Source organism: Gymnoscopelus braueri (assembly GCF_963280865.1).
Source record: "Gymnoscopelus braueri genome assembly, chromosome: 5".
Classification (NCBI taxonomy): domain Eukaryota; kingdom Metazoa; phylum Chordata; class Actinopteri; order Myctophiformes; family Myctophidae; genus Gymnoscopelus; species Gymnoscopelus braueri.
In genome coordinates this window covers 4,135,399-4,148,312 of record NC_137606.1, presented here as the reverse complement: position 1 = coordinate 4,148,312, position 12,914 = coordinate 4,135,399, and the positions used below count along the sequence as shown (strand labels likewise).

The window sequence follows — 12,914 nt, the reverse complement described above, 5'->3', positions numbered from 1 at the left end:
TATCATGTACATAAAGCATCACCACCACCTTGAATATTGTCTCAACTCCGATGTGCCTCATCGATTACTGATTGATCCAGAATTGTACGACAACGTACATGAGTGGGCATGTGCATGCTCTTGAGTCAATATAGGTTCTCCTCCTGTGATGTTGTCAAGTTTCTTTGCAAAGCATAATTCCCTCCCATACCCACCAGCAGTGACACATGCACCCCCAAGAAAGGAGTATAAAAGACTGCTCTCTCTTCCCAGCATCAGGGCGCTTCAGCTCTGTCCACTCGTCATTGTGTGAGAATCAACAGCATCAACCGTGAGTATAGGCTACTTATCAGGGTTATTATAGTTTTGCATTTTTTCCATTACTTTTATTTGCATTTTTATCTAGTTTCCATTTTAGTTTAGTATAGTTTGTTTTTCAATTTTTTTCTTTTTTTTACTACTTGCCAAAAATAGCGGATTGCGACTCATTGTGAGCTTGTACAGTAGAGCGGTGAATTTTTTGATGAAGAGATTTGGTCACTTTCTTAGTCCACTTCCTCCCGGGTGCTTCTGTGCAGTTTACTAAAATAAATCAATATATCTTTTCACCTGAAGACGAGTGCCTCAGTATTTTTTCCTCTGCCTCACCACAAGCAGCACTTTGGTTTCCTTTGCTTCTATTCCTATACCTGTTCCACTGAAGAGCACCTGTTTTGAGCCACTGTGATTGAACCCAGGCAGCGCTTCCTTTTCCTTTGTTTTATAATGACTAAATATATTTCATCAACAAATAAAAACTAGACTAAAATGTTAGGGAGGGACTAGTGGAGAAGAGATCCAGTAGAACTAACTCATTTCATGCTTCAAAAATTGCCGTCTGCGACTGCCACATGTTGTGAGCTTGTAGATCGACTATTTTCGGCACACAGCTAAGTATAAATAAGGCGACTTAACTCTTATATTTAGTCGACTAAAACTAGACTAAAACTAAAACATTAAAGATGACTAAAATATGACTAAAACTAAATGGAATTTATCAAAAGACTGTGACTGAAACTACATCAAAGTTTAATGTCAAAATGAACACTGCTTCTGTGTTTAGTCCAGTAAGATTTTGGACAAAGACTAAGAGTCATTTTCTCTATGATTTTAGTTACTTAGTTTTGTAAACACACAAGTTTACATTTTTATTTCAGTTAAAGGACCACTTCACCCATGTTCAACATATCTTCATATAATTGGTCCTCACTAATGCTCATTATAATATTATGGTACCATTTTTGTCTGCTCAGTCTGTGTCTTAGAGGAGGGCTGTGGCCAGTTCAGAAACCTGCCTACCAGTGACATCATCGATGGGTAATAGAAGCTAATAGAAAGCTAATAGAAGCAATGCATTGATATTAAAAAGCATGTACATTTGAATTCTTATTTTACTTCTACTTACACACTTCGGCTAATTTGAAAATACATTTTCAAAACTTGTGAAAGGAAAGTACTTTTACTTTTGGTACTTTAAGTATAATTTATGCCAATACTTTACTTTTACTCAAGTAAATTCTGAACACCAGACTTTTGCTTGTAACAGAGTAGGCTATTTCTACATTGTGTTATTGATACCTTTACTTTAAGGACAACTTCACCCATTTTCAACTCATCTTCATGAAATTGATCCTCACTAATGCTCATTATACTAATATGGTGCCATTTCATTCTACTGGGTTTGTGTCTCTTAGGAGGGCTGTGGACTCTTCAGAAACCCACCTACGTACCAGTGACATCATCGTTAGGCAGGTTTTGTTTTGAGTTTTTTCTCCACAATTTTTTAATTTAGATTTTTATTAAGAGAACATTGGCTTCCATTATAGCAGGCTCACTTTCCAGGAATAGAAAGCGTGCAAGAAGCGGTGACAAAGCTATGGATGTCTGGCAGGAACGCTTCTGGGAACTTTTCTCACGGAGTGAAGTCTGTGTGGCAGTATATTTTACCTTTTATTTTTATTTTGTAACTTTATCTCTAGCAATGAATGGCTACCTCCTGTATCTGACAACAGTGAGACACAGATATCCCAGTAAACCTCACTACACCATCCTGAACAACCTAGCAGTGTGCAATATTTTGGTAGCCATCACTCCATGTGCGTATCTGCTGCCCAACACGCTGCAGGGAAGAACAGCAACATTAAGTAACTGGTGTGTAAGTTATGTGGGCACAATGGGCAGTTTTCTGTTAGCGACCCAGATGACTTTGGCCTTAATGGCGGTAGAGCGCTATATTTTCATTTGCCACGGGCTCCGCTACCTCAGGCTCGTGCCATCAGGTCACGTTCGTCGTGCTTTGGGGGTGATTTGGGGTGTAGTCGTGCTTATAAATATTAATTACGGAGTTCTCATCGGTCGGAAGTGGTACCACGACAACAAGCCCACTGTTATGTGACCCGTTGACATTTTTGAGGTACACAGAGCTGACGTCTATAGACATGATGCAGTTTTACGGACCGCCTACCCTCATCACAATTGTAACGGTCGTTGTCATCGTCACCTGCTTTTTGCTGATGTTTCAGGCTGCGTACAAGGTGGCCCAGGAGCTACGACAGAGCTATTGTACAGCTATGACTACGGTGGGTTTCTACCTCCTCATGGTCTTTGTGCAGATGCTGTCCATATTTTGGTGGGCTATTGCAAGGGTGTCACCGCGTACAATTAACGAACAACTCAACCATCTCGTGCTGGTATTTCTGACCCCGGTATCTCCGTTGGTCAACGCAGCCGTCCTGCTCTATCGCATCACAGAGTTTAGGCACTCACTGCTCTCTCCCTGCCGTCACAGGGAGGATCAATTACCTGAGCATATGAGGGAGATTCGACTGAGAAGAGAAAGGGTTCTGATAGAGAATTGTGAGACAGCGTTGTAACTGACAGAAAGATAGTATATCTTTTTTGCCCCTTTTTCTTCCCAATTTACTCGTTGAGCCAGGCTCAGTTGCAAGACAGACGACAGCCAAGGTTTCAAGATAACAAATTTCCTTTTATTTTACAAGTAGCCGTACAGGATCACATAGGCTGCTTGCTTTTGATTTTTTATTTAATACTTTATTAACAGTTTGCAAATAGTGCAGTGGCACGATTATACAATGATGCTAAAAGGATAACACAAAAAGGTCTTGTTTCCATTGTGGTCCTGTATGTCATGCTGCCATACTACAGTAGATCTCAAGATCCTGTAGCTACAAAATAGCTTTTAAATGGGGAGAGCAGATGGTGTTCTGTTCCGACAGTGGCTCTCCCTGAATGTTTGTGGAGATGACTGACTTATTCTGTTGTGCCTTGATTTCCTCGATGGTGTGTGTGTGTGTGTGTGTGTGTGTGTGTGTGTGTGTGTGTGTGTGTGTGTGTGTGATTTTGTGTGTGTGTGTGTGTGTGTGTGTGTGTGTGTGTGTGTGTTTTTGTGTGTGTGTGTGTGTGTGTGTGTGTGTGTGTGTGTGTGTGTGTGTGTGTGTGTGTGTGTGTGTTGCCTTTTAACTAGTTATTCTCTTAACAAACTTGTTTCTTTATTTTTTAATATTTTTTTAAATATTTTTTATCCCACGATTTTGTAACCCATTTTTTCACCCAGTGCCAATTGCCTATGTAATCCTGAGCACTACTCTCCCTCTGAAAGCCTAGGGAGAGCCCAGAACTGAGCTCATGCCTCCTTCAATGCATGAGGAGCTAGCAAGCCGCTTCTTATCACCTGACAGGGGGAGTTACGTAGTGCGTGGAAGGAACACGTAATTCAACCAGTTCCTTTCCCCTCCATCAGAGGGAGGCAGTATAGAGACCAGGATTAATGCATGTTTTTGTGAGGGTACCTACCCTAGGGGACACGGGGAGAACATGCAAACTCCACACAGAAAGGCCCTTTCACCAACCCCACCTAGGGTATGGGCACTGATGACACGGAGGAGGGGACACGCCCCCAGCGCCCACAGCGTCCCCGGCAGGAATCGAATCCAGGACCTTCTAGCTGTGAGGCGACAGCGCTACCGACTGCGCCACCATGACCCCGAGTTGATAATGTAATTCTATATGTCGTCGCTGACGGGCAGAAACCTTGTTTCTCCATAGTTTAGTTTTGTTCGTAAATGAATCATGCTTTGTCATGCTACAGTGTCACACAAAAATTGTCAAAATAGTCTAAATGACATACGGTAGCTACATGCATTACAGCTAGAATTCTGTGAATGTAGTTATGTGTGTCTGTGGGTTTTTATAAATATTGAACCAATGAAAAGTATTAACAAGAGCTTGTGACTAAATATATACATTGGAACCATTGGAATACAAGTTATTGTTTTTCCATTTCCTGAAAAGTAACAGTTTTATAGACATACGCCGTGACGATCATGGTGACTTTTTTTATACTGTATCTGCTGCTAAGTGTTGTCTCTACCTGAACCAGAGATTATTATATTGTGTCTCATTTTGAGCCCATATGTGACATTGTTCACTCACATGAAGTGACTTTTTTCTGCACCTCCTTAATACGTAACCATGACTACTACTTAAAATGTTGCATATAGAAGGTGCTGTGAAGTTGTTTATGTGTAACTGTGTTTATGTGTAACTGTGTTTATGTGTAACTGTACTGTGTATTGTGGGAAATAAATGCTGATGTCTGATGTATATAATATGCAAAGCTTATACGGTACGAACATTGTATACGCGCTGATCTATTTTTATTACCCCATTAGTATAAAACTACTGACTCTCTTTGCTCTTGTTTTGCTCTCTTCGCCTTTCGTATTACTTATGCTGCTACATTTACTGAAGGAAGCCGAACAAAAATAAGATTTAGTACCTGTGCAAAAGATGTAACAAAAAAATACAAGCTTGAACCGTGAACCGTGAACCTTGTATCATGTCATATGACTTTGTTTCCTTCGTTAATTTATCTCTATTCTCATGACTGTATTTGAAACTGCTACAGTAAACAAACAAAAAAAATCATCCACTCTTTCACACCTGTAAACTTGTGATACGTGACAATAAAGTTGGAGTTAGATTGTCACTCTTTGTGAACTGTAGTGTTCATTGATTTCACAGCTGGAGTTTGAGGGGCCAGGGGGGTCCCCCAGCAAAACTGCTTAATAGCATCAAAATCTGTGTAATCAGTGTAACCACGTTAACCCATTAAGACCTGATGTTCCGATTCTACAAAATGTCTTCTAAAATCTTCTAGCAACCTTTATTATCAAAGGAGCCACTTTTGGCCCAAAAGATTATTAAAAATGTTATTTTGTGTGCTTTTTTTGGTGTGTCGATATAACTTTTTTTATTGTTTGCAGATCAAGTATACCTGTAAGCCAGCAACGTCGGCGGTGAAAGCAAACAAACCAAGCATTAATAGTTTCTTATATTTATCTGGTGTATGGGCGACACTTTTTACTTTACAATAGGAGAATGTATGAATAATGTTATGCCTATTGCAATAATAAATTATGATTGAAATCAGATAAAAAAAAACGAAAGAAAACCTCTTTCCTTTGCATACTTCTTTGCCCAAGCAACTGGGAGCCACGGGAGAGGGCCTAAGAGCCACATGATGCGCCTCTAGAGCAGTGTCCTACCCCCATCTTAACGGATATTTAAAATGCTCAAACGATATTTTAAGGCTGTTGTTGCACTGCACAAATGTAACGTGGTCTAATCAGAACTGGAATGTTTGCAAAATGTAGGCTATATTTAGTCATGATGACATTAAAATATGACCTATTAAATGCTGAGCTTGTAGATAAGCATTTTTCGGGGAAAATCGCAGATATCTCCAGAATGTGGGGTCGCACACCTAGGCGCACCTTGGTGCTGAGCCAAAAGAACAGTAAATGCAATGCATCCCCTGATCAAGCAGGCAGGCTCTATTATCACAAATTTGGTCAAATTTCAGCACTTGCACTGGAAACTACGTTCAAACCTGGGGTAGAAGAGGAAAGTTCAGGGACCCCCATAACTCTTAGTTACAGACCTGTAATGGTCATTTAGGGATAGCTACTTGAAACACCCTATGACCCCAGGCTACAACACTGATGATACGTCCCCAGTGCATCCATGTGATGTATTCTTTATAGTTAGTGACTCTATTTATAGTGGCTCATAGGAATTAGACTACGTGACAACCAGGAATAGTTTGGTGACCATGCAACGGAGAGACGGGTGACAGCCGGAATGTAGACGGCATACCGGGAGCAGTATGGGTTGGCGCCCCAGCCTGTGTCTTCCGTGAGGAAGAAGCCCAACAAACCCACGGTGAGGCCTTTAGGAGGGCCATTCAAGCAAACCGCAAGTGGAGCTAATACCATTAGACGGCCCAATCTAGTGGTATCGGCCCAAGGAACCATCACGCCAGAAGGAAATGTTTGGATCGGGATGGTGCAGAGGATCTGGTACAGCGCTCAGGTCCCGGACCTGGTGAGACGAAGGAGGAGCCCTGCCAGGAGGCCACCCACAGAGCCTAGTCCCTCCACGTGCCAGAGCCTACCCCGAGTTCCGGCAGAGTAGTTCTGGAGAAGCGGACTGATTGGCCCTGTCTTTCCCTATAGGACTGACCGTGGGTAGCTACCTGGGACGTAAGTTGGGGCTTGATCAACCCCGGCTGGGTCACCTGGGCGAGGGTGTATGTTGCGAGACCCGAAACACCCTATGACCCCAGGCTACAACACTGATGATACGTCCCAGGTGCATCCATGTGATGTATTCTTTATAGCTTGTCTACTCATTTTGTATGTCCATGGCAAAAATATAATTTTGACAAAAATGTCCACTACAAGCCAGCATGGCGATGACCCCTTGATTATAGGTATCTATCTGCCCCCTCACCCCCTCACGCTATGATTACAGCAATGTTGATGTATTTGGTCTCTCGTTCTCTCTATCTTTCTCGCTCTCCCCCTCCGTCTTGTTATAGTTTGCACTTAGGACGCAGACGCAGTAATGTTAATGCGAAGTATAGGTCTTGTTCTCTCTCTCTCCAGTTACAATAATGTTCTCCCTCCCACTTGTATTGTAGACCATTAGGTCACTTATATCTGGATCTCTTTGTGCACCTTCTGCAAATATCGATTGACGTTCGAAGTAGTTGCAATTCCATCTGTGATTTACATAATGCTTTATATGATGATTTGCATACTGCTTTTCTTGTCTTGTCTTCCACCTAGTAATCTTTAAAACCGAACGATATTGTCTGTTACATTGAACTGTCTAAAAATAAAAAAACCCGATATAGCTGCTGGAGTCGACATTTTATTCAACCTGGCTTCCAGCAGCGACGGCAACACGTGTAGCACAGGCACTACTACATTATGACAGGTGTCACTGACGGCCGGGATTCCTGACTAAAAACATTAATAGTTGATTTGACACTATTTCGGCTTGCTGTAAGGTATTAAGTGAAAATAATTTTCAAGTCAAGTCTCAAGTCTTTGGCGTTCAAGTCAAGTCAAGTCTTTGACATTCAAGTCCAAGTCTATTTTTGATTTGACCAAGCAAGTCTAAAGTCATCAAAATCGGGACTCAAGTTCAAGTCGAGTCTCGAGTCCAAGTCCCCACCTCTGGAGATCAGAGATAACCATAGACATATGGAGATAAGAGACATATGGAGATCAGAGACAACCATAGACATATGGAGATAACTACTTACCCCAGCTGTGAGGTAAACAGGTACAAACAACCAACCCAGGAGCAGCACAATGAACAAAGCCTGACGAGTGAGAAAAAACAGAAAGGCATAAATCATCAGAGATCCACCAAAATAGCATATTAAGTTGGATGACGATATAGCCAGTGCAATACAGTACCAATATCACACCAACAGTAATAGTCTGCTATTTGCGCTCCTTTCAACTTCATTTTAATCTCTGTGACATTTAGGCATCCCAAAAATGTATGTACCAATTTAGACTACTGTACTGTACATAGAACTTTCATTTTCGATATGATTCCTCCAAATGAGAAATGCCTTTTTCGTTTTGAAACTTGTCAGCTTTATTTAACTTTTTTTTTTTTTTTCAGCAAGGGATGCAATGATATAAACTTACTGTATAAAATTATATAATTAAAATTATTCATGTATTAATGATCTGCAACATGGCTGTAAGTATGCATGTGGTTTTCAAATATATTTTTGCCAAAGACCCCAAAATTGATGTGTTTGGCTGCAGACCCCTATCTGACAAGATGTTGTGCCAGGAGCCCCATAAGAGAAGATTAGTCAACGCTGTTAGAAAATAGCCGATCCACAAGCTGACAACGCATCGCAATTTGTTGTCAGTTTGTGGATCGTCTATTTTCAAATAGCTGAAAAATAAAATACGGCATTTTGCTGGGACCCACTGGAACGCTTTCAAGGACCCCTGGGGGACCCCACTTTGAAAACCACTGGCAGTAGTAGTAGTAGTAGTTTTATTTTGGTCATCAAAAGCAAATGAATACAATGCCTTAATTTGACACAGATCAAAAAGGTGTAGGTGTAAACTTATTTTGCTTTTAACATTTGAATAACAATCAAAGGTAAGGAAATATACTACAAAACAAATAACAACAAAAAACTAAATTAAACAATCATGGAGACTAGAGTTGTACTTACATTCCACTCAAACCCTCCCACTGCGATACCACTGGCTGCCCCTGTGCCAGCCAGGCCCACAAAGTGACCACTGCCAATGTTACTGGCAAACAGAGACGCACCAACCTGAGAAAAACAGATGGCTGGTTAGGAAAACAGTGAACCCACTGCATGCAGAATTTAGCCAGGTAGTCTACAGGTCAGGACAGGAACAGAGTGGAAAACATGAAGCTATCCATTCTTTAACCCATTCAATCCGAGGACACATCTCTGTCATTTAAGATTCCTTTGGGGCTATTCAAAAGTAGCAGATCTACAAGCTCATAGCGTGGACTGAGTGCCGCGCTATGAGCTTGTATATCTGCTTTTTTTTTTTTTTTTTACAAATCGTGAACATTTTTGCAAATCATTGAATGTATATATTTTTTAAAAACAGAATTATATACATTTTAAACTCAAATCTTTGCTTCTGTGAGGTCCCTGGAACAACATATTTTGATATGGGGGTCCGCGGCCAAATACATATCATTTTGGGGGTACTTGACATGGAAAAAGTTTGGGAACCACTGATATTGGTATATATTGGATATTGGATATTAGCAACATAAGATTTTTCAAAAAACTGTTTTACCAGACATTTGTAGAATCCCCCAGAAACAAAGATTTGAGTTACAAATGTTCGCTTAAAAATACATATATATTCAAAGATTTGCACATATTTTCACGATTTTACAAACAAATAGCAGATCTACATGCTCATAGCGTGGCACTCTGTGCCGCGTTATGAGCTTGTATATCTGCTATTTTTGAATAGCTCAAAGAAATCTAAAATGACACAGATGCGTTCCCGGATTGAATGGGGATTGTAAAGCTCAATACATGAGGTTTGTCAATGAAGTCAGGGGTATTCAAACCTTTCCATGCCAAGGACCCCCTAATAGCCATAGCCTCTGGCTTTGGCCCTCTATTGCCAAAATAAAGAAAATAGTGGAAAACAATCTCGCAAACCCATCGCATCACTTTTAATTGTGAACTCCTTATTCTGCTATTTTTTACTATGGGCGATTTCATGAAAGTTTAAGAAATGTTATAAAAATTGGGTTTTAAAAATATCAATGATATTAAACCCCAGTTCCAGATCCAGTAATCAATTAATTGTCTGCACTTACAGGCCACCAGGTCATGGTACGACCAGCCAGGAAGTAGCCTCCAACTGTTCCACGATTGGTACGGAACATGGACTGAAACACATAGAAAAAGGACAATTTGAGCTTAAACATTTAACCCTATACACTGCACTTCATTGACTGGGCGGGGGGGGGGGGGGGGGGGGGGGGGGGTTCCCCCATGGGTCTATCAGTGGTGGGAAAAGTACTCAAATGTAGAAGTACTCTGTTACAAGTAAAAGTCCGGAATTCAAAATGTACTTGAGTAAAAGAACAAAAGTATTGGTATCAAAATGCACTTAAAGTACCAAAAGTACAAGTACTGAAATGTTTGAAAATAGCAGATCTACAAGCTCACAACAGCTTGTAGATCGGCTATTTTCAAATAGCCTAGGTATAAAATAGGGCTAAAGTGGTTAATGTATGTTTTATAATGTAATAATTTATATCTGCAAAGTAACTAGTAACTAAAGTTTTCAGGTTTCATTTTTGAGTAAATGTACTTACTTTACACCACTGGGGTCTATACTCGGTCCCCTCCTTCCCCCCCCCCCCCCACACCAAATCTCTTCACCAAAAATAACAGATCTACAGTTGCAACGCGTTGGAAACTTGCAATATGCAATTCATATGGTTATCAAGTATTATGCTATTCAACTTCTGCTAAATCCATACATAGCCTACATATAATGCATATCGTCTCTGTCGGGTGGAAACCTCGTATGTCCAAAACTGTTACTTTTCAGGATTCACATTCAAAAATAGCAAAAGTAGCAGATCTACAAGCTCGCGTTTCGAGCTTGTAGATCTGCTACTTTTGATACTTTTGTATGAGACTGTAGTATGATCAAGTAGGGCAATAATTTACGAAAAAAACATTAAAAAAAGTTAAAACATGGAGATAAGAGGTTTCTGCCTGACAGCGACAATATTATATTGAATGCCACCGTTTTATTTCAGCAAATTGGTGTACCAACTACCAACCACTGAAAAAGCAGAGCACTCAGGTGGTGAGAATGGGCAGCATCACATCGACCCCCTGACCCTCAACACCGGAGCACCCCAGGGATGCGTGCTGAGCCCTCTCCTCTACTCCCTGTACACGTATGACTGCATAGCCACACATGTCTCCAACACCATCATAAAGTACGCGGACGACACGACAGTGATAGGCCGAATCGTCAACAACGACGAGTCTGACTATAGAGAGGAGATCAACTCACTGGCACGCTGGTGCCGGGAGAACAACCTCTCTCTTAACGTCGACAAGACCAAAGAACTGATCGTGGACTTCAGGAGGCCGCGGAGAGACCATGCGCCCATCCTCATCAACGGTGCTGCAGTGGAAAGGGTCAGCGAGTTCAAGTTCCTCGGAGTACACATCGAGGAGGACCTCAAATGGGAGACGCACACCACACACGTGAGGAAAAAGGCTCAGCAGCGACTGTACTGGCTCCGCCGCCTGAAGAAGCTCGGAGTCGGACATCGCATCCTCAGGCTGTATTACAACAGTTCTGTTGAAGGCATCCTAACAGGCTGTATCACGGCCTGGTACGGGAACTGCACTGCCCGAGAAAAGATCAGCCTACAGCGAGTAGTGCGATCGGCAGAGCGGATAATGGGAATCGAGCTCCCAGCGCTCCAGGAACTGTACAAAAAGCGGTGCGTGGTCAAAGCCAAGCGCATCATCAAGGACAAGCACCACCCAAGTCACAGACTGTTCAAACCCCTACAACGACCGCGACCGGGCAAGGGGCTCTACCGCAGTATCAAGAGTTCCACCACCAGGTACTGGTGTAGTTTTAATCCGGCTGCTGTCAGGATGCTGAATGAGGCATAAGCCTTGTTCAGCAGCCTGACAGCAGGCGGTGCAAAAACTTTTCTGGCTCTTCCTGAACACACCTGTGGATTATACCAGGGACAATGACTTGGACTTAGCTCCCCCTCGGACACACCTGTGGACTACACCAGGTACAAATGACTTTTTTGTTGCACTCCCTCATGGAGCTACTTGCGGATTATACTAGGGTCAGTCCACCCTAGGTGGACACGCACTGACCTTTTGCACCTTAATCCCATGTATAACGCACTGACTTTGTCTTTTTATTGTGCTCTTTTTTCTCTACGCACCTTAACGTCCATATGTATATCATGCACAGTATAAGTATAACATGCACAGTATACATACATTGCTGCTATGCTCAGGCACCTTAGTTTTTATTATCTCAGGTACTTTGTAAATATGTAGATAACTTGTCTGGCCTTCTGTTGCTCTCTTGTTTTGATCTCCTTCCCACTTGCCCCCCCCCCCCCCCCCTCTTCCTTCTATGGAAATTAACGTTGCGATGGGAACGATGTACAAAAACGAATTTCACCCACTTTTTTACCTTGTAAACCTGTGATGTGACAATAAAACTGATTCTGATTCTGACTAGAACAAACACTCACAAACACCAGTGGTGTAAAGTAACTAAGTACTATACTTAGGATAAGGATAATTCCTTTTAACAGGACGTTCATGAAAGTCCTTGTGGGCTTGTTTCCAATGAGGGCCTGTGAGCAATTAGGGGTTAAGAGTCTTGCTCAGGGACAAATTTCATCGACACATATGCTGGCGTGGCCTGGAATCGTACCTGGGGCAACCAGGGCCTCTGGCTCCCTAGGCGGGCTCACTAACCACTCAGCTATGGCCGCCCTTAAGATACAATGTTGAGGTATTTGTACTTTACTTGAGTATTTCCAATTTCCAATAGCCTACTTTTACTTCTACTCCGCTACATCTCGGATCCAAATATTGTACTTTTACTCCACTACAATTATTTGAAAACTTGAGTTACTTTGTGGATTTTGATTATCACTACAAAACATACATTAACCACTTCAGCCCTATACATTTCGGCCATTTGAAAACAAGCTCACACACACACTCACCCAGATGCCAACCGCGATGACCATGAGGAAGTACCCCACAATGACAGAGATATCTGCAGGGTTGTTGATGGTCACTTTGTCTGCCGTGGAGGTCACTACAGAGGGATTCTCCATTGTTCTATACGCCTACTCCAGGATCTGTGTTGAATTTAGTTAACAACCCTGCTAGAGGACTATGAAAGTCAAATGAATGTGTCCACTCCCAGTGATCCGTTTGAGAGAGAATTAACAATAGGCAATAG

The 12,914-nt window shown here is 41.8% G+C and overlaps 1 protein-coding gene across 1 annotated transcript in view; it reads right to left on the bottom strand.

Annotated features, from left to right (window-relative positions):
- Window positions 1-12,711, bottom strand: part of slc5a2 (solute carrier family 5 member 2) — a gene marked incomplete at its 3' end in the record, with an annotated part of 50,795 nt that extends 38,084 nt beyond the window's left edge. Inside the window, exons 1-4 of the mRNA XM_080429461.1 lie at window positions 12,673-12,711; window positions 9,745-9,816; window positions 8,597-8,701; window positions 7,652-7,711 (exon numbers count right to left, since the gene is read on the bottom strand). Coding sequence (XP_080285587.1) covers window positions 7,652-7,711; window positions 8,597-8,701; window positions 9,745-9,816; window positions 12,673-12,696 — 261 coding nt within the window. The 5' untranslated portion in view covers window positions 12,697-12,711. The remainder of the gene's footprint in view (window positions 1-7,651; window positions 7,712-8,596; window positions 8,702-9,744; window positions 9,817-12,672) is intronic.
- Between the last annotated feature and the right edge of the window lie 203 nt (window positions 12,712-12,914).